This window comes from Sinohyriopsis cumingii, chromosome 12, assembly GCF_028554795.1.
Source record: "Sinohyriopsis cumingii isolate HCF-2022 chromosome 12, ASM2855479v2, whole genome shotgun sequence".
In the NCBI taxonomy this organism is placed as follows: Eukaryota; Metazoa; Mollusca; class Bivalvia; order Unionida; family Unionidae; genus Sinohyriopsis; species Sinohyriopsis cumingii.
The window spans coordinates 51,918,318-51,940,925 of NC_142972.1; the positions used below are offsets into that span (position 1 = coordinate 51,918,318).

General features: G+C 33.6%; 1 protein-coding gene across 5 annotated transcripts in view; it reads right to left on the reverse strand.

Moving 5' to 3' along the window:
* The window catches only part of LOC149786436 (tyrosine-protein phosphatase 10D-like), a 405,711-nt gene that overhangs the window by 316,808 nt on the left and 66,295 nt on the right, over window positions 1–22,608 (reverse strand). For all 5 annotated transcript variants that reach the window (XM_089976880.1, XM_089976878.1, XM_089976879.1 and 2 more), the window contains exons 9-12: window positions 20,677–20,857; window positions 18,611–18,769; window positions 12,373–12,504; window positions 3,062–3,204 (exon numbers count right to left, since the gene is read on the reverse strand). In XM_089976880.1, coding sequence (XP_089833006.1) covers window positions 3,062–3,204; window positions 12,373–12,504; window positions 18,611–18,769; window positions 20,677–20,857 — 615 coding nt within the window. The remainder of the gene's footprint in view (window positions 1–3,061; window positions 3,205–12,372; window positions 12,505–18,610; window positions 18,770–20,676; window positions 20,858–22,608) is intronic.

The window sequence follows — 22,608 nt, forward strand, 5'->3', positions numbered from 1 at the left end:
AGAAAATTAAAGAAACACGATCAAGAAGATTAAAGTAAACACCAATATCTGGGCACCAATTCCGTTATACATTATGGAGCGGTCCCAAGTGGTCAAAACATATTTATATTCAAATGTTAATTACATATCAAAATCAATAGACCGAGATACAAAAAGCTCAATAAACTAGATAATGAAGTAATAAACTTTATATGGGGATACAAAACACAATATATAATAAAAGAAACTTTATATAGGGCAAAAATGAGATTAGGGCTAGCACTACCAAGCCAATTATTATCAAAATGTTTAATGTAATCAACAGAATACAAACAATAAACTCAGAACCCAAGACACCTTGGGAAGCTCTTTACACATATTGGTTCAGCTTTATAAAAAAGTAGAACATGAGAATTGGGGATAAATTGGGATAGGGCATGGGGGTACTGGTCCAACATAAAATCCTTAAAAATACAAAGTATGATGTTTAAATATCTGCATAACATATGGTTGACAGGAGAGGTAGCTGTCAGAAGGCACATGATAAGAACAATAACAAAATGCCCCATGTGTGAAAAAGCTGATTTTACCAAGTATGATGCTATAACACAATGTGAAAATAGGAAAAATGAAAGAATAAGAGTAATTATGGAAATATGTAAAAAGGAGAGTTACCAAAGGAACACTGTACAATTTTTAGATGTGGATTTTGATCAAAAATTTAGTAATGGAAACTACAAATTACATTACAAAAACAATAATGACTTGTGGACAAGTTATCAAGATTATTAAATAGCCTGACACAACAAGACATCACATTCCCGGGGGTAGGGATGGTAGGAGGTTTCGGTAGATCCCCCAAGATGGGACAGTACCAGCCAGTGTGTGGGCTGAGACCCTCACCTTGCTTCACCCCACAGAAATATTATTAATAAATATAAAATTAAGAGAATGAATTTTCCAACAAATTTGATCCTTCGTTACCTCTAACTCTAATTCAACTTAAACTAAACTTACACTTAACCAATACCACATATAGGAAGGGGAAGCCACTTGTTAACTAAGAAACTAACAATCTAGTTCTTCTATTTTTTTTAAGCGGAAATGTAGAGGGACACGGGCAACCTGCAGACTGGTATGACAGACATCACAGGGCTAAGTCACATGGTGCCATGTGAAGTGAAGAGGCCTGTGAAAGAGTCTCAGAAAAGCCCAGACACAGGAAATGGACAAACTGATCATATATACGGTTATATAGAACTTACTATCCCCAGGTTTTCCGAACTAATGTCATTTAGTTACTAAATAAGAGAGAAATTCCCATTTTTTTAATCTTTTTTTATTTGAGGCCCTTTCAGACCAATTTTTTGATGAAGGAAATACTTATATTAATTATAGCCATTTAAGGTGGCAGACAAGGATATGCCCAAACATTAAGTGAAGCCTAATGAATATACAATAAAGATAATGTGGTTCCTTAAATAGGTCATAGCCTTCGTGCTTTTGAATAACTCTGAGAAATAATGAGAAACATCTAAATTATACACACATAAAAAACCTAGGAAGTTTTCTTTTTATTTTTGTAACAGCAACTGTTTCTCATTCAAAGTCAGAATTCAAAAAAAAAGAAATTCCAATTATGGAAATGAAAATAAATCATTTCCAAACAATACACATTTTTGCCTTTATTATTATTATTTTTAAAACAAATCTAATCTAATGGTAGACAACTGGGGAGAAATTTGGCATAAACGCTGTCCTTACATCAACATCTATAGCAGGCAAACAATATAGCAAATACACGTATAGCATACATAGGACATAGGAGATCCTTAGCAAAGATCACTTGAACATACAAGGGAAGGAATTCTAACTTGGACATTGATGCCCTAGATCGGATGAACAACCCTTTAGAAAGAAGAAGCAGACCGAGCTCTTCAAAACACACTAGGAAAAAAAAAGCTAGAATACAAATTTATATTTAAATAAAATTTTTAGCAAAATTAATCATTAAATAAAAAACACATTACAACACACCTTAAGGGGTACAACAACACATAAAAAGGTTTTGGGGGGTTATTGGGGGGGGGGGCATCTGTCTGGTGCCCCCCCCCATCAATAATCAATGATCTCTAAGCATTTTTACTGGTCAATTTTTCAATCTTATCTAGTTCCTGAATACAATTTATGATTTACAACATGAACTTTCATTCATTTTGTTATTATTTAAAATTTTTGCATCCATCTTATATTAGTAGACATTAAACTGTTATTTGTGTATACCACAAATGAACAGGTATGTTTGTAAACCTTAAATTTAAGTATTTAAACTGTACAAACAAAATGGTTTTTTTTCTTGGAATATCATTCATTTGTATACAGTAAATCCCATGCAAGAAAAATCCATAAATATTATACTGTATTTTAAACTCTGAACTTATCAGGGTTTTAAATATTATTTTAATATTGTTTTTAACAGAAAAAGTAAAATGTCTTTGGTAAATGTAAGTTTTACAAATACTGCAGATACAAATAGTTTTCCAAGAAGAGTATTATTTCAACTTGTGGATCAGTAATCACCATTATCTGCAAAGTAGAGTATTTTCTTTCTCTTGAGTTTAATATTTTTAACCAGAACTGTTTAAAAACTTTTTACTTAAATAAAAACATGTATATGTTAAATTATGTGGAAGAAGGTAAAGAAGTAATAAATTACACCAGTCTTGTATTAGTCATTGTTTCTTCTCATGTTTTATTTTAATTAATTGTTATTAAAATACTGAAAATTGTTTTTAATTCATATTTACTGTGAGATTCTGTACAAATATATACAATATACAAACAAAAATCAGTTATTAGTTGGAGTCATGCACCCAGATGACATAGAGATTCACTAATATGTCTTAAAATTGTCAGAATTTTCCTGAATTTCAAGCAATCTTCAATACAGCTGTCCTGAGTCTAGTCTAATCCATCTGAAACACTGAAGAAAGACCTCACATAATCCTATATTCATTGAATGTTCTCTTGACAACCAGTTAATGTTTAAAAGTTTATAAGTTATCAACACAGTTTATCTTACCATCAATGAAATATTGTATTGTACAATTTTCCCATTTCTATCCACAAGGTTTGGTTCTTTCCAATACAAAGACACCTTTGTAGCATCACAGTAACTGTTATTTTTTTGATCCCCAACTGTTGTGCCAACAGTAGCTCCAGGACCTGTGGAAATTAAATACAAGAGGGAAAATACAAAAATCAGGAAATTGACCATCATAACTTGATAACCAACAATCAGAACTATAAGTCTGCTGCTCTGTCAGCATTATCTCCACACTTGCTCAGTTACCACTAACCCTCACCCCAAATCCACTTATATACACAAGTGTCCCCATTAAACCACCTCCATCCCACCCCAGGGCTCTTCAAGCATGGTATGACTACAATTTCCAAAACCACTCTACACATATGTGGAACACCTCCAATCATATCTCAAAGGCTGAAGATTCTATTTTCAATGGTATAACATTGCTCAAATATGCATGCTCACATACATTTCTGGATAACATCATCCACATCTTTACTTCCAAAGCCAGGGGGCCCAGAGTGGCCAAGTGGTCTAAAGCACTGTCCATCACGGATCACTGCCATCTCACCTCTGTCTGCGTGGGTTCGAGTCCAAGGCTCGGCAAATGTGGATATGTGAGAAAGCTTGCCGGTAGCTTCTCGTGGGTCGGTGGTTCTTTCCGGGGTTTTCCCGGTTCTTCCTCCACCATTAATACTGGCCGCCATGTATAGCCTATCTTGTGCTGAAAAATGGCATTAAACCCTATAACAATAACAATAACAATAACTTCCAAAACCATGGATAAAAAGAAATAAATTACAAAAAAACAGAAGCCCAATGGACCTAACATTGTTCTTCTGACGTACACTTTGTCCAAAAGAGAAATATAGATAATAAATCATTTTACTGTATCCAACAAAAATTAAGTTGTTGAGCTACAATGCTTCTATTTTAAGCAATTTCACTCAACTAGATGGTAATAATAATAATAATAATGAGGACTTTGTATAGCGCCTAATCTTTAGAAGCTCTAACTGTTTTACAACATTAGACAACACCTATAACATAAAAAACACATATAATGGTATAATTACAAGAAACAAACACCATGAAATTAGAAAACAAAAAAACATGCTGAAATATTTAAGGTAGGAAACATTATTAGGTCTTTAAGTTTGTTCTTGCACTTGAAATAAGTGAGTTTTAAGAGCACTCTTGAATGGGATCACTGTGTCTTTGTGTCTAAGTTCAGCGGGCAATTTATTCCATGTTGCTGGGCCCTGGTATGCAAAAGAACTTTGTCCCTATGACTTCGTTTTCATGGTACATTGGCATTTTATTATATCAATGTGAAAGTTGTTCATGCTATGATTTTTCTTATCAAATATGGTTAGGCAGTTTTGGAAAGAAGTATTTAAATGATAATTCTTTTATACACTATATTGTCTATAATTTGCCAAACCCTCTAAGTTATCACACACCATCAATCCACTGAAAGCATAATTATCAGTTGTTTTTTAATTGTTGCTATTGAGAAAATATTTTGATTAAAATGTTCAGCATTTTATGTACCTCAAAGGACTGATGCTCTAATGGTCCCATATAAAATGTTCAGGCATCCAAGATAAGACCATCTCTTCTTTTTAGCTGCTAAGTGTTGAAACCAGCTCTGATATTCTGGAGGGATTGCAAGATTTTCAATTTGTATGTAAGTTCAGCACCAATTTCAATCAGGGCCAATTATGCATTAGTCTTTTGGTGAGAATACCATGTACCATAATTATGACCATGAATCAGAGGGAGCAGAAATAACAGGACAAACTAGACATAATTTCTTTTGGTGAAAACCCAATTTCAGTAAGACTATTTATTCAGATGGAATAGCATACAAAAACCTCATATCAATAAAAATTGTATTTAGGAGAAGTAAAGATAATATTTTCAAGATAGCCACCATGGTGGTCATATTGAAGATGGAAACCCCATGTCAATATGATGTCCCATTCAGGAGGAGTAAAAATAAACTAAATTTTCAAGATGGCTGCGTTGGTGCTCATATTTGATGCAAGATTGGTACTATTGTTCATTTAGAACCGTGCAGAAATCATAAAAGGTTTTCAGTGCAAAAAAAAAACAAAACATGCTGATATGACCGTCTATTCAGGAGGATTAGCTATCACAAAAATTGAGAGATGGTCACTGTGGTGGTCCTGTATTGGATGTCCAAGGTGCATCATTTTCACTTTAGAACAAACTACATCTTAGGATGAATTTGTCTGTAAAGTTGCCTAACAATCCTTGAAGTAGTTTTGTTGGAGTAGCAATGAAAAACTTGTGATAATAGACAGATGGATGGTAGACATGTATAATGGACCCTAGGCTATTCCAAACATTCTTCTGGTCTATGACCAGAATCATTAATAATATTGTACATATATTTGTTTGTCCATCTAAAAGTAATTAACAGTAATATAAAGGTTAAAAAGAAATTAAAGACAATGTAGTAGAAGCAAGAGCCATGCATGATGGGAGATGAGCATTGCTTGTGGGTTTTTACCTTGTCTTAATATGAAAGATGCTTTCAATGCAATACAATGCAGTACATTGCTGAGAGGTGAGCCATGCTGAACATAATTCTAACATACCTAAGGAAAATTCCCAACAAGTATTATAACAAGTGGCTATGCTGTGCAGGAAAATACACAAAAATCTGGTTATCCATCTGGCTGCTATGGAAGCCACACCATTGTAATGGGAGTCATCATGAAGATACGTTTGGCTGAGAATATACTATGCAAAACTTCTACTAAGTTTATCACTGGCTCAACTGCTCTGGAGAATAAGCTGAAAATTGGTATTCTACCAGACTGCTAAGGAATCAGCAACTTTTATAGGGAAGCCAGTCTGGACAAAAATTCATAGATCATATTCTAAGAATTATTACTAACAAGTTTAATCAAAAAGCCAATCAACATGTGAGTGATAGTGCATAACATAGGAGACATATCTATCAAGTTCAATTACATTTGTTTATACATTATGGAGAAACTGAAGCTGAAAATATGTATTCCATCTGCTTACTGGTTATGCCACACTACTGCTATGGGTCAAATTCCATACACAGTTATGGTGGCACATAAATTATGATACATTATTTTGGCCCAGAATTTAAAAAAAAGCTGAAAATAGTTTTACCAATTGGTGTCTAAGGATGCAACAATATTGTTAGGTAAGCCATCTCAGACACAAATCTTGTACAGTATGTCTATATTCAAGCTTTATCAAAACTGATTCAGCAATTCCAAAGAAGAAGAAAACAGGTTTTTTATTTGGTTGTTAAGAAAGCTATATTGTTGTTTGCAGAACATTCCTGGACACAATTCAGATACAGCATGAACTAAGAAACATTCCAACCAAGTTTGAACAAAGCTTAGATTAAAATCAGAAAATAGCATTACATATGATTTCTATGGAAGCCAAATTTCTGTGAGAGTCACACTGGAAATAATTCCAAGACAGCAGGTCTTTAGAAACATTTCATCAACTTTGATCAAAATTCATTCAGCAGTTTTAGAAAAGTCAAACAATTCCATCATCCAATGGAAATTGAATGGTTGTAAGGGGAGCAACTCTTGGGAAAAGAATTTATGTCAGACTAGAAAATACAAGCTTTTGAGAGTGCATTGAATTAATTACCACACAGACAAAACATAAGACAAGTTATCAGCTCTTTTTTTACAATTTACCTCTGAAGTCCATGAAGTGAAAATAACTAAGTGGAGCTAGCAGTTTATTTTTTATAAGACCTACGCATATGATGTAAGGCCAAGCTGTATACTCTATAACCAATATTACACCACACAGCAAAATAAAGGAAACAATAAGTATTTTTAACAATATGTAAAACATACAAGGTCTTTTTAAATAGCCAGTATACTAATGAGGAAAACCAGGGAAATTCTTTTTCATAAAAAATCTAACCCATTGTAAAATATGAAGCTGTAGAGCACCACCATACCAAATGTTGACTACATATATATGCTAGATGGAGGACCATGCCCTAACCTCACATGTTGACTACATATATATGCTAGATGGAGGACCATGCCCTAAACTCACATGTTGACTACATATATAAGCTAGATGGAGGACCATGACCTAAACTCACATGTTGACTACATATATATGCTAGATGGAGGACCATGCCCTAAACTCACATGTTGACTACATATATAAGCTAGATGGAGGACTATGACCTAAACTCACATGTTGACTACATATATATGCTAGATGGAGGAGCATGCCCTAAACTCACATGTTGACTACATATATATGCTAGATGGAGGACCATGCCATAAACTCACATGGTCTTTGGCCAAGAAAGCTGTAATAAATAATTCATTTCAATGTATGAAATCTGCTTGTATTCTGTACTTTTCTGTTTAAACAAATTGATTACTTAAGGACTGCTGATCCTGTGTTCTAAAACCTGCTTCAAAACAGTGGTCAAGAAATATTATGGAACTTGTGAATGAGAGTGTGAAACATCTGAACTTCTACTTAACAAAGTTGAGTTTAATCTATAGACTTTCTGCCAGACCTTTGATCCAAATTCATGCTTACTGCATTCAAAGACACGAATACTTTACTTCCACATATCAGCACATTCTGTATTATTATTAACAGATAAAATAAATCATGCATATTAGAAATGATTCTCATGCAAAACAAGCATTAGCAAAGCTTTGTACACTCAAAGCATGAGTCACTCCAAGGACTCTAACATCAAAAAGAAATTTCTAGGAATTATAGATAAGACCATTTCTTCCTTTCAACTTCTGAATATTGAAACCATCTTTGATGATGATATTCTTCAGCACAAACTAGATTTTCAAATTAGCTGCTGTAGAGATCATACATTTAGGACTGCCAAGCCATCACAAGAAGTCTCCTGGTGGAAAACCAATGCTGATATGACTTTTTGGCTTGGAGAAGGACAATAACAAGATTTTCAAAATGGCTGCCATGTGGAAATATTGAATATCAGGTTGGCACCATTAACATTTAGAACCATCTAGGCATCAAAGAAAGTTTCTTGGTGTAAGACCAGCCAGCTAGGAGAAGTAGTGTAAGCAAGATTTTTAACATGGCCATTGTGGTGGCCATATTGGAAATCAGACTTGCAGCGATTTTATTTATGACCAACAAGACATCATGAGATGTCATTTCAGCAAAAACTCCATGCTGACATGACCATACATTCAACAAAAGTGATAGAAAATTTGTGTGAGGGCTACTTTTGAGCCATACTGAATTTCTGAGTGGCATCTTTATCATTTAACCCCGCTCTGATAATAATAATAATAACAATAGTAATAATAATAATAATAATAATGAGGACTTTGTATAGCACCTAATCTTTAGAAGCTCTAAGCGCTTTACAACATTAGACAACACCTATAAGATAAAAAACATAGAATAATATTATTACAAAAACAAACACCATGAAATTAGAAAAACATTACAAAATAAAAAACATGCTGAGAATATTTCAGGTAGGAAACATTATTAGGTCTTTAAGTTTGTTCTTGTAGTCGAAATAAATGAGTTTTGAGAGCCCTCTTGAATGTGATCACTGTGTCTTTGTGTCTAAGTTCAGTGGGCAATTCATTCCATGTTGCTGGGCCCTGGTATACAAAAGAACACTGTCCATATGACTTTGTTTTCATAGTGGGAATAATGAGTATATGATTGTCAGAAGAGGAGCGTAAGTATCTTGCTGGTGTATACACATGGGTGAGGTCGGATAGGCATGTTGGACTAGAGTCCGACAATGAAACGTAGCACAGAGAACAAATTTTGTGTTTAATTCTGGTTTGAAAGGATAGCCAGTGTAGGGTACAGAGCAGCAGGGAGGTGTGCTCTGATCATGGTACTCTAAGTATGATCCGAGCAGCTGTGTTTTGAACTTTTTGAAGTTTCTGGAGTAGATATTGAGATGAACCAGACAGAATTGAGTTACAATAGTCCAGTCTTGAAAGTACTAATGAACACACAAGTGTTTTAGTGGCATCAACTTAAAGATATTTGCAAATTGAGCTTATGTGTCTCAGCTCAAGATATACAGCCTTGCATATGTTCATGACATGTTGGTGCAATGTGAGAGTACTGTCCAGAGTAACACCTAGGTTTCATACTGATTGTGTGAATTTAATGTTGGCATTGCTGATATTTATTGTTTGAGGTAAAGGATGTGACTGAGAAAGTCTTTGTGTTGTGATCAGAATGGCCTCAGTTTTATCATTATTCATCTGCAGCTTGTTACATGTCATCCATGATTTCACATCAGAAATGCATCTCTCTACACCTTGGATAGTGGCATCAACTTCAGTTGGGTGGTTAGATTTGTATATTTGGGTGTCATCAGCATACAACTGGTGAGGCACTGTGGATGATGATCTATGACACTTGAGAGCGGCTGAGTGTACAGAATGAAGAGAACAGGTCCAAGAACAGACCCCTGTGGAACACCACAACATATATCAACTGGGATGGAGTGTATTCCATTTGCAGATAAATTTGTGTCCTGTTGACCAAATAGGACTTGAACCACAGTAAGGCTGTATCATGAATGGCAAATACATGTTGGAGACAGTGAAGTAGTATATCATGGTCTATTGTGTCAAATGCTGCAGACAAATCAAGGAGGGTGAGGACTGTAATCTTTCCGCTATCCAACGCAGAGGGAATGTCATTAACTACTTTTAGAAGAGTAGTTTCAGTACTGTGGCAAGGATGATATGCAGATTGTACATTGCTAAAACGACTGTTTGAATCTAGATGAGATACAAGCTGGGATAGAACAACCTTTTCTAAGATTTTTTATATGAATGGGAGATTAGAAACTGGGCAGTAGTTCTTTAAATCGTTATGGTCTAGTGTTGGTCTCTTCAGCAGAGGCTTTACAATGATAGTTTTGAAAAATGATGTGAATTCCCTGGATGAGAGAGAGGTATTAATAACATCAGTTAGTGAAGGCAATACTGGATCTAAGCACTCAAGCAGCAGTGATGTTGGAATTGGATCAAGTTCATGTGACTTTGGTGCACTCTTCATCAGGATTGTACATACAAAATCCATAGAGACAGGTTCAAATGCTGCTAATGGTTGCCACTCAAATTCTGTATCCAACTATATGGTGATGATGAGTCAATTGAAATTGTGGTGTCAAGCTTATCTCTAATGGTTTGTTCTTTGTCACGGAAGAAATTTGCAAACATGTCCGGAAGGTTGACTGGAGAGAAGGTAGTTGGAAGTGGTTTTGATTTGTTTAGGATCAGTGATAACAAGATTTTAAAGATGGCAACTGTGGTGGTGATATTGGATGTCTGAGCATCATCATTTTCATTGAAGACCTGACAGATATGATAAGTCATTTAGTGAAATTTCCATGTTGAAAAAAGCGTATTTTGAGGGAACAAAACACAGTAATATGATTTTCAAGATGGACACTATTTTGGCCACATTGCATGTGCAGGCAGCACCATTTTCATTTAGGACCAACTAAACATCAGAGATCTACTGGTGAAAGCCCCATGGTAATATTACTTTTTTGCATGAGGAGTAGTGATCAAACAATTCATACTGGACATCAGATCTTTTAATGAAAACCACATAAGGATTTGACTATACATTCAAAAGGAAAAGTGATAATAACATTTTATGATAGCTGCTGTAGTGACCATATATGATGCCTGAGTGGCACCAGTTTCATTTAGGCCCAACATCATAAGAAATCTTAGCTTAGCTATGTTTGTAACAATTGTATTATGACTTTAGTTTGTAAATGGAAGAAAGTGAAACCAACAATTTAAGTAAAATCAACTTAAAACCAATTTATTTCCATATAAGACAAAATGAACATTCAGGAGATATTTTCCAAAACTGTGAATTCAATTCCAAATAATTCTAAATGTTCTATCACAAGTCCAGAAATATAAAATATCCCCAATGAATTCCAATAGTCTTGAATGTCCTGATATAACACAGTGATGCAATCCAGAATGTCATTCAATAAATTCACATATATCGAAAGTAATATATTCATCCAAGAGTCAATGAACTCTTTAGTAATGAATATTTTCAATAAATAACTCCTCTCAAATTATATCTCATGTCAACAGCACAACTGTAAACTTTGATCACAGAAGGATTTCCCCAGATTGATCCAAAACAGGAATGAATTATTTGCTTCTCAAAACCCTATTTACTGTTATTTACTTTTTCACTTTGACTGTGTTGTAAAAAATACTGAAGCAATCCATTAAACCTAGTATAATTGTAAATAAGAATGTCCTTAAACTAAAATGCTTTGCAAACATTCTGATTACAACTTACAATCATGTTAAGCACACCATATTATATATATATATATATATATATATATATATATATATATATATATATATATATATATATATATATATATATATATATATAAGAACTGAATGCACACAAAATCAAAGGCTAATATATATATTTAAATATCCTCATGACATAGAAAGCATCTTGAATACTGAATGTCAAACATGTGCAACATCAAAGCTGGACATTAGTTAGCTGAAGGGTTTTCTTATTTGTGTACTAACTTTCTGATAAATATTATTTGCATGTGTTTTGCTAACAGCAAAGGTCTCATTACAAGTTAAAATTTAATTATTTGATAACCATCTCAAGGTTATAAGCTTCAGATGATTGTGATTATGACAGGTTTTATGCCTCAGTGGTACTGATATCAGTCCTGTCTGCCATCTAGAAAAGTCTTTTTTGCAAGGATACCTGTACTTTCTTACCTTAATCAAGTTTGTTGGGATCGATCTGGGGAAGAGATTATTCATTCCGAATGCTATAGTGACCTCTAAACATCCATGGTCATAATATGAAGTCTATTAGTAATATCTTATAAAACTATGGGCCTTGAATATCAGTGAAAGGTATAGACGTATCACTTCAAGATACAACATTACCATCCCAGCTAAAAGTAAAAACCAACGAAAAAAAAGATCTAACTCATATCTAGGTCCAGTTTTTATTCCAGTTTATATATATATATATATATATATATATATATATATATATATATATATATATATATGTATATATATATATAGTAAAATAGCTTTGAGTCACCACCCTTATTGATAGCAAAAGATTGTCTGTAAAGATAGGTAATCTTTCAGTATGTTTACAGTAATATCATTTTCAACATTTAGAATCTGACCTAAATGACTATCAAAATAGTTAGAAATTAGAAGCTGTCTTACTTGCTTCAAGTGTTGTGACATTGCTGGAGTAGACACGAGAGCTTTTACCCTTGGAAGTACTAGCATATACTGCAAACTGGTAAACCCAATACTCCTGTAGCCCTGTGACTGTCAAATTCTGCACATCATACCCTGGAAACAAACAATTAACAATTTATATTTATTGAAATAAAAAAAAATTCTGCAGCAGGGAAGGGATATTAATAATCCAAAAAAGTTAAACAATCTTGGCCATGACGTACTAAGATACAAGATATTAAGATGTAGCCATGACAACATGAGCTATGGCCATAAGATAACTATGCCATTAACTTTGGGCATTTTTAAATTTATTTTAGGTAGATATAATTATATCAAGGAATGAAAAAGCAAGTTGTAAAAACATCTCAGCATAGATCATGTCCAAACATAGTTAACTAGTTGCAAAACTTGTATATGTTACATCTATGATTTGATATCTCATGGTCTGCAAATAATATTGCATTATTTTTGCTGATATCCCATCCATACATTCTCACATACTTTCTGGATGTAATTTGTGACAAATACAATAAATCATTACTTGACAGAAAAATAAATAAAAAATAGTGCAATCAAATATTAGACACCTCAACTCTACTCTCACTATCTCTTATATCCATTGTTAGATATAGGGAACATAACGGTTTCTGCTTTCCCAATTTCTTTTGTTGCTTTGGTTCCAAAACAGTCATCCTCTTTTACAGTTCAAAATAATTTGGACATTTTCGAATTTGTGGAACCCAACAAAATAATCTTTTGGGCACCTGTTTAATATGTAGTGGCCCATGGATTGAAACATATGTTTTTCTTAAAAGAATTGAAAATTACAGACTTTTTATTTCAGTATATTAAGAAGAAGTAATACCGATAAAGGTCTTAAACATCAACCCTTCAGCCTTGACACAAATGTATTCGCAGTCAATTTTTAGAGCATCCTTACCTCTTTCATTTTGGTGGTATACAAGAGTTATATTTAGGTATTCTTTTTATTGCTTTAAAAGTACTTATTTATTCTTTAAAGTAAAATTATTATTGTGTTATGGCCTATGTGTATTTTGGCAACAGTGCACACTGAACAATGTGGCATTGATGCTGATGTGGAAGTGAAATCTGTGACCCATTGCACGTTGCTTTGTTTACAGTCCAACCTTTCAAAAAGTGTCAGTGTGCTATAGTATTTGTACAGTACTTTGTGGTAAAACAACCCCATGGAATCATTACTTATAGAAAAGGTACCCAGGGGTAGTTTGGTTATTATCTTAAGTATTTCTACCTACCCTATGGAATTTCTATCCCCCCCAGCCTTTAAACCAACAAAAATAAATGCAAACTATCGATGCAATATTTATTTTATATACATACATACAACTCATATGGTCTTGAGCTAAATGTAAAATATTAAGCCAGTAAAATGTGAAATATATGTCACAGTGACCTTTATTGGCATGGGTACTGGGTACTTGTCTAATGATCAAAGCGTGAAGAGTGAAAACATCAGACTGAAGCAGTATCAGTGAAATATGAAATACAGTGACCTACTTTTGAAATGTGGATGTAGTACAAGAAAATTCCTGGTGTAAGAGTATTAATTAAAGTAAATAAACTGTTGGCATAACAACCCCCATAACCATGGAAGGGGAGAGGGTGAGCAGGACCAAAATTCTCCTCAAACTTCTTTCTATTGGGAGGTGGCCACAGAATTAAGTTTTGCAGGGTGCAGTGGGGCAAAACTGACTGCTTTGACACTGTAGACAAAAACTATCAATGTTGTCATAAGCTAATGTAAAAACGTAACATATGCGTGTAAATTTTGAAATGTTGGTAGTGATGGTACATGGTCAAGAACTGGAATTCTTGTACAGAAACCATTTCTTGCAGTCACAGTAAATATGAACATTGGCTTTTTGATCCTGAAATCAATATCTTGATAATTATCCAAAAGTGCAAACCAGTAATTATGGATGGTGGAGAACTCTAACTTTTTCTGGGGTAACTTTTTTCTATTTTCAGTCACAATGATCTTGACCTTTGAATTTTTGACCCTGATATCAATAGCTCAGTAGCAGACCATCCACAGAGTTTGGTACATAGATGTGCTGATCAACTTAAGTTGTGCAGAAACAAAACTGGTATCAGTGATACAGATGAATAGGCATACTGCACTTCACATCATAAACTCCTCTACTGTATGGTAGGCATGTGTACAAGATTATGACAAATAAAAAAATAAGAGTAATTGGAACAGTAAAATTCCAATGATCTGGACCAATCAGGAGACAATGATTTTAAAGGGATGTCAGTCATCCTGAATATGAACTGTTAATGAATCAGGAATTCAAATATTTAGAGGACATGGCATGGGTCCATACTAGTCCATACTAGTCCACTTTTGTGCCAGTGCCTCAGTACTAAATAGTCACAGATGAGTGGTAGTGCCATTAAGCACAATCAATTAACCAAACAAAACAACTAATGGGGATAATCAGCATCCAGATAATTTATATTTTACTGAATACAATAGTCAAATTCAAGAGAAAATATGTAATCTGATGAACAAAACAGAATGTAAGAAATTTTGTGACCATCTTGGCTTTGTGCAGATGAGATTTGTTCAAAGTGCATAGATGCATTCATTGCATTCAGAGTAAAAACAGCCTGCAAGGATTCAATACAACTTGTCCGAACAGGTAATATGATGAAAATATTGTAGAATGAACATGCAGATAGATGTGAATAAGTTGTTAAAAAATACACTAAGAAATCAAAAGATGATATATGAATACAGCTATACTTTCAAAGTCATAATGTTTTTAAAGTCTTTCTTTCTTAATTTAAACTTAAGTATCTTTTAAGTTTTAAACTCTGCTAAATTTGATTTGAAGCAAATGAAAAAAGAAACCATGTCTTACCTAGTTCAGCCATCCTATACTGTGTAATGAATGTAAGTGCTCAATCTGTACATTACAATCTTTATGAAACTGCACTGTATAAAAATATTTCAAATTCTCACTATCAATTGTTTAATAAAAGCAGTAAACAAATCTTACCAAAAAATGCTTCTAACATGTAAATTCTTAAATCAAATTAAGAACCATATGTAGGTCAAGGAAAACTAGAGCTATTGGCTATAAGTGCATTACAGTGGACAGTAATTCTAAAATTCTCTCTGTTATAGGCCCTCACTTAGGGTAACTTGTCCAAACAAAAATGGATGAATCCATCAACCATGGGGCATAACTCTAAAAAATACCAATGTAAAATCCTGGCAATCCAAAATCATGCAAGCGTTCAACAGTTTAAACTGGACAATCTCTCTGCTAACTGATGATATTGTAACCTAACAAATGATCTCAGTTATAATCCACAGGCAAAATCGTTCTATGGTAGACTGTCTTTGATAAATATAATAGCAGGAGGAAGCATGGAGAGGGCTCATAATAAATTTGTCTGATTTAATCACATATAGACAACATGGCAGTTGCTGGTACTTGTGACATGAAATGTATAAAAGGAAAAACTTTTGATCCATTTTCCATAGTAATGAATTCCTTCAAGTTTGGTATAAATCAGACAACCAATACATTTAAATCTGCCGTTTCAAAAAAGATTTTAGATTTTGGAAATTATTTGAAGACCGATTACCAGTTTCAATACTGGCCATGACAGAGCACATCATTTGATATGATTATCACAGTTCTTTTTTGTTGATATGGATGTTTGCATGTGTTGTTTTATGACAGCAATTTAAGTACACTGGTTTTGCTACAATGGAGATTCAATGGCTTTGTCATTATTTATAAAATAACACTTGATCCTTTGTTACTAAACTTGTCATTTTTAAGTAAAATAATTGTGCACATAGTTTGAGCAAATCAATAAGTGTGACATCTCTTTAAATGTGCATCCTAGGAAATAGGAAAGAAGATTCAGCACATGGTAGCATGGGTGAGTAATTGCATCTCATGCTAATAATTCAAGTCAAAGACTGACAACCGACAACAGGCTATCCCATAATTTCCTCTGATTTATGTGCATTTTATTCTGCATTTACAAGCACTGGACAGTTAATGAAAATTTTACCAGACTGCACAAACTGGCATCTCTTCATTTCTTTTGTTTTGAGGAATTGATCTAGACTAAAAAGAAGCTAGTCACAAAAGCATGGACTTCCCAATTTCATTACACATAATGGTTTGCTTTACATTTTGACATTCCAGATTGTGGTTATCCATATGATATTCCAATTAGAAAGAAAATGTTAGGCTGTTCTTTCAATAAAGTTTTGATAATGTGATATTGATAAACAGCTGGGATGATCTTTTTGAACTGGAAATGATCCTTACTTTTGCCAGAATCAACAGGACTGGTACAAGGCAATATGCAGCTTTATGATAACCAAATATTTTAGCAGAGGGACAAAGTGTCACTTTCTGCACCAATGTCTGTAACTATTACTGAATGATTGACTTTTGTAATGCTTTGACTACAAAAAATGAGAACAAAATCATTGGCTCTTTTTAAAATATGTTTGCATGCATTGTTTTATTTTAAAAATATAAAACAAATTCCATAATTACCACACAAACTATGGCAGAAATGGTTCTAAATAATTTTGTCCATGCATGTTACAATAATATATTAACAAAATACCATGAGAACGACTTGGTAGAATTCAGTGAAAGTTGTTAAAATTACTGATAATAGCTTGATTGAATTCAATTAAGGTTGCACTACAAATCAAAGTTTTACAAGGAAGAAATTATTAAATTGTGTGGTTTGTTTGTCATTAATTTTCATAGTAATTGCAGTGATGAACAATAAAGAAACTACATTGTCTCTATGCAGCACCTGCAACCACATTAACAGTGCTAGATTTCTTCTGAACATTGAGCATATGCAATGACTGATGTACATACAATGTCTGTATTTTATGTAATTGCACTAATGAAGAACATCATAGAAGGGAAGGCAGAACAAACCCGTTACCCCTGTCACCACTTTTATTTGCTTGAGACAGGTCATGTTTTTTTAAAAAGTCTTGCTGGATTCAATAAATTTAAAAGGTTAAGAACAATATATATCTCCAAACCAGTGAAATGTTCACACTGACTTTCATCGAAGTGTTAGAGTGGTAGTGCAACATGCATAAAGAATTTCTGAGTTGCATAACAGAATGATACCTACTGGGGGAATCTGTTAAAATATACAGAAAGACATATATATGAAATAATGGCTATTTAAAATACACAATTGTATATTCAATTACTTAACAAAGTTTTAGTGAACTACATAATAGCAAAATTTGAGCAACTTCAAAGAATCAAGTTACCTTACGAGGTCTGTTTACAACTTTTCAAAGGACTAGATGTAAAAAACCTTAATTGATTTTTATTTCAGTATGAAGTCCATGAATAAAATTATATGGATTGTTTAATTCTGGTCATTTTTCACTGAGAATTCCATTTTGGAATAAATGCTGTGGTTTTAGACCAATTTAGCTGGATATGACATTTGGTGCAACTTTGGAGTTCACCCCTCGACATTATATTCATGAATGTTCAATTTGAAAGGAACAGAAAACAATGTTTTCAGATGAAATAAAGTATTTACATTCATGTTCAGTGTTGATTGCACAATTATTTTTCTTCTACCTTTTATAATTCATGTGGCAAAATGAAATCTTATTGTAGCATTTGGATCTGAACTCTGACTGTTGGCTTTCAATTTACTTGAATTTGACCACTTTAATTTTAAGTACTTTTGAAAGTCATTTCCTTGGTTGAAGTGCATAGTTTGATAATACAATCATTATTATTTATTTGTAATAAATTATTAATAATTTTTTTATATACAGATTTAAGTTATTCAGTTTTCATGAAGATGGAACCTTGGAATTAAAGCATTTTAACCCTTGCCATATTCTTTAAACATTTAGAGTTCAAAACAGAAGCTAAAGGTCGAACAATTCTAGCATTTTAGAACATTTAAAAAAATTTATGTCAGAATCATAGAATCTTTTCAAACCTACCATTATGCAAAAAGTAAGCAATTGATACATAGATTTATCCAAATTGACTCTCTTGGAGTTTGAAGCATGATCCTGAATAATGTACTCAAAAGGTATTCAAAATACAGAGCTGGAACTACATCCAAATAATGTGGCATTAATACATAGCCAGAATTATACAAACAATGTGGTCTTAAAACAGACTCTTACCTGCAACATTTTTTTTCTGAATTAAATTGTTTGCAATGGTGTCATAGACTTCTATATGGTAGTCTGTTCTTCCAGTTCTAATAAGTGGGGCATGCCAGGTCACTAATATCTCTGTTGCACTGTTGGCATTTCCCATTACATTTGTTACATTTCCAGGCACTGAAAAACACATATTGGTTAATGTTTCTTTCCTTTTTATGTAGAATCCTAAATCAGAGAAATTTACACTCAATAACTTTCCTTATTTAACATGAAAGTCTACTTCATGTTTGAAGTGCTAATTGTGCCAGTTCTATACCTATGCCTATTTATACCTTTCCTTATTTAACATGAAAGTCTATTTCATGTCTGAAGTGGTAATTGTGCCAGTTCTATACCTATGCCTATTTATACCTTTCCTTATTTAACATGAAAGTCTATTTCATGTCTGAAGTGGTAATTGTGCCAGTTCTATACCTATGCCTATTTATACCTTTCCTTATTTAACATGAAAGTCTATTTCATGTCTGAAGTGCTAATTGTGCCAGTTCTATACCTATGCCTATTTATACCTTTCCTTATTTAACATGAAAGTCTACTTCATGTCTGAAGTGCTAATTGTGCCAGTTCTATACCTATGCCTATTTATACCTTTCCTTATTTAACGTGAAAGTCTACTTCATGTCTGAAGTGCTAATTGTGCCAGTTCTATACCTATGCTTATTTGTGATACAGTATGTTTGTATATAGTCACATGTGTAATATTCTTGATCTTCTCCTATTCCATTAAAACTAGACACATGAAAATTGATTAATAAATATTCATATAATGTTGTCATTGAAAACACTTTTGAATTTTGATCTCACCCCTGGAGATGGGGATTTAGCCTCTGGGTCATATCATAGAATCATCACCCTATAATCATATACAAACTTTCAAGGCATAATACATGCAACTAACATTGGCCTCTGGGACCATCTGTACATTCCAAAGACTATTTGCCAGGGTCATGGCTTGAAACCTGAGATCTCAGCATGTATGTACTGACTGGGTATGAAGAGACTATCGCACACACAAATGAAACATGCATTTGGGGCACTTGCCACCCCCAGAGATCTACCCAAGAGGCTAAAATGTAAGGTCTATGTCCAAATGGGACACATACAGTTATGTATGTTTTGCAAGCACAAAATTCTAGTCTTGCATATGTAGCAGTAAATAATATCATACAGTAATATTGTCCCAAAGTTGCATTGTTTAAATTTGAATACTTTAACTGATGTAGAAATTATCTGACTTTCTAAAACTAACTAATCTTAATATTTTAGACTGTGTCAAGGCTGACAAAAATTTAGTATTTGATGTTAAGAAAAGAAATTCCATAAACAATTAATTTCTTCCAGACAGATGGTCATAAAACATTGATGTTTGTCAACTGGGTATCAGCTGAAATGATGGAGCCTCTTCCTCATCATCGATATCTACGTACACCCTGACCTTATAGCCAGGCCCAGCCCTAGTATGTGCAGGGCCCAAAGCAGCAAGTGATGAGCATGGGTCCCCAAGCAAAAAAAAATTGCTTTGCCTGAAAGTGCAGGGCCCAAGGCAGTTGCCTCATTTGTCTTGCCGTGGGGCTGGGCCTGCTTATAGTCATGCATGCAGTAGCCTTGACTTTGAAGCTCCTGATGTTGAAATTGAGAGGTATCTTTGAACCAGCCTGCTGAGCATGGTCCAGCCACGTAAAGCATAAATTAAGTTATCACATGGGGGAAAATTTATTAGTTGACAGAGATACAGATGGGACAATTAAGGAGCAACAATAAATATCCTGTTGTGTTGGGCATTTGAAATGAGTAGGTCAAATGCTTTTCAACATAGCTCAGACCCCAATGACTCCAAGTTCAATCCTGGACATTTACTATGTCTATTAGCTTAACATGTTTGTAAGAATTACATTTCTTTGACCTCTCGCTTAGACATTAAAGCAGGTTGATTGTCAATAAATGTCTTATTAATTAATGATGATACCTGACTGATCTGTAACAGGAGTGTTTTATTTATATAAAGCCTTTACATTAATCTTTACCTGTTTCAGTTGTGGTGATTGTATTAGAGTATTGAATGCCAGCTCCCACTCTAGTGTAGGCCATCACAATAATGCTGTAGTTGCCATCCGACATTAGATTGGTTATACTGACAGTCATATCTTTTTCATTCACTTCAATACTTTGAGTCTGAGTTGTACAACCTGAAGACTCTTTGGTTACCTGAAACATTTATAAAAGTTTCCATATATATTGTGACATAATCCTTCAAACAAATACAACTTGAAGAAAAATCTTGGCTCCAATTGTTTTCATCAATCAGGTACAGTGTATTTATAAATTGTTTACCCTGAATTAGATATATATTTGATAGGATAAGATTATTCCTTCATGAAACTAAGGTCATCAACACAGACTGCTGTTCTAATTAACTGATTTAGGCATGCATCAGTTGCTGTCAATATTAATGACCAATTAACAGATTAAAAGTTCTATGATCAGTTTTGGTCAAAATTAACTTTTATCTGAATCCCATCATTTCCGATGTCAGTTATTTGAGAAATATCCTCATTCTACAAAGTAACAAATTAATAATTGAGTATGATTGCATAGTATAACTAATTATTGATCATGAAATTCCATCTGATTCCACACATGCATGCACTCTGATAAGAAAATTATACCTAGACTTTCTGTTTTCTAAAGAGCCATGTACAAAACATAATGCATGAGGTGGACAAAAAAGTCTTAATATTTTGTAAGGACTGGATATGGATATCTAACTTGATGAGAAAGAGATCTTTGCAACAATGATACTAACACAAACTTTTATATAATGAAAGATAATATAGTGATTTTAACATCTGTGTTAATCAACGAAAGGATAGCTATTCAGTACCACTCATAAAAAGAATTTATTCCTTGAAGATTAGAGTTGAAACCAGTGACAGGAACATTTTAATATTCTAGTATTTCCCATATAAAGTCTCCTTCTGAGGTCAATAACTGTATATACTGGTTTTTAAGCCAAGATTTTTAAAATTAATTTCACACTGGGTTAAAAAGAAATAGTCTATTTAGTTCTCTGAAACACTTATTATCAATCACTAACTTGAATGATGTTCAAACTGCCATATAACATTTTTATTATGTTTGGCTTTGATAATTTACGATTTTGTTTAATATATGTTATATAAGTTCATCCATATCTAGAAATTTATGGGGAAAGCACGCAAGAATGTACATATTCCTAGTCATTGAAAGAAACCATAGGGAACCATCCAGAAACTTATAAATGCAAAATGTGACTGAAAGGAAACAAAGTATGTTCTACAAGTCTATTCTATTTGAATACACCATTAATTATGTTGTTGTTGTTGTGGGGTTTAACGCCATTTTTCAGCACATGGTTGGCTATGTATGGCGGCCAGTATTAATGGTGGAGGAAGAACCTGGGAAAACCCCGGGAAGAATCACTGACCCATGAGAAGCTACTGGCAAGCTTTCTCACATACCCACATTGGTCCATTAATTATGAATAGATACCATGATTTGTAATGAGGAAAGCACAACTGTTGACTCCCATGCAAAATTCTGAGAAATTTTTCCCCCCTCTAAAAAACAAACAAACATAAACAAATTGGAAGAAGGAAGAACATAGACAGAGAGAATGTTTACATAGCACCATAATATTTGTGCAGGTAGATAATTCTGTAGATGTCAATAAACTGGATGGCTTCAATGCTGGTATTTACAATGTTAAGTATTAATATCTTGCAGTAATGCCCCAGACTTTCAAGTCCATGGTATTAACATGGCGTTACCACTTAGTAAGTGCTAACACTATGTTAACACATACTCTTTCAACATTTTTGGTAAAGCATTTACTGAAGGTCCCCTAAAGGTTTCCATACACAATCATGGTATTTTCTGTAATCCCCTAATCAACTAATTCATAATGACTTCAAAAGCTA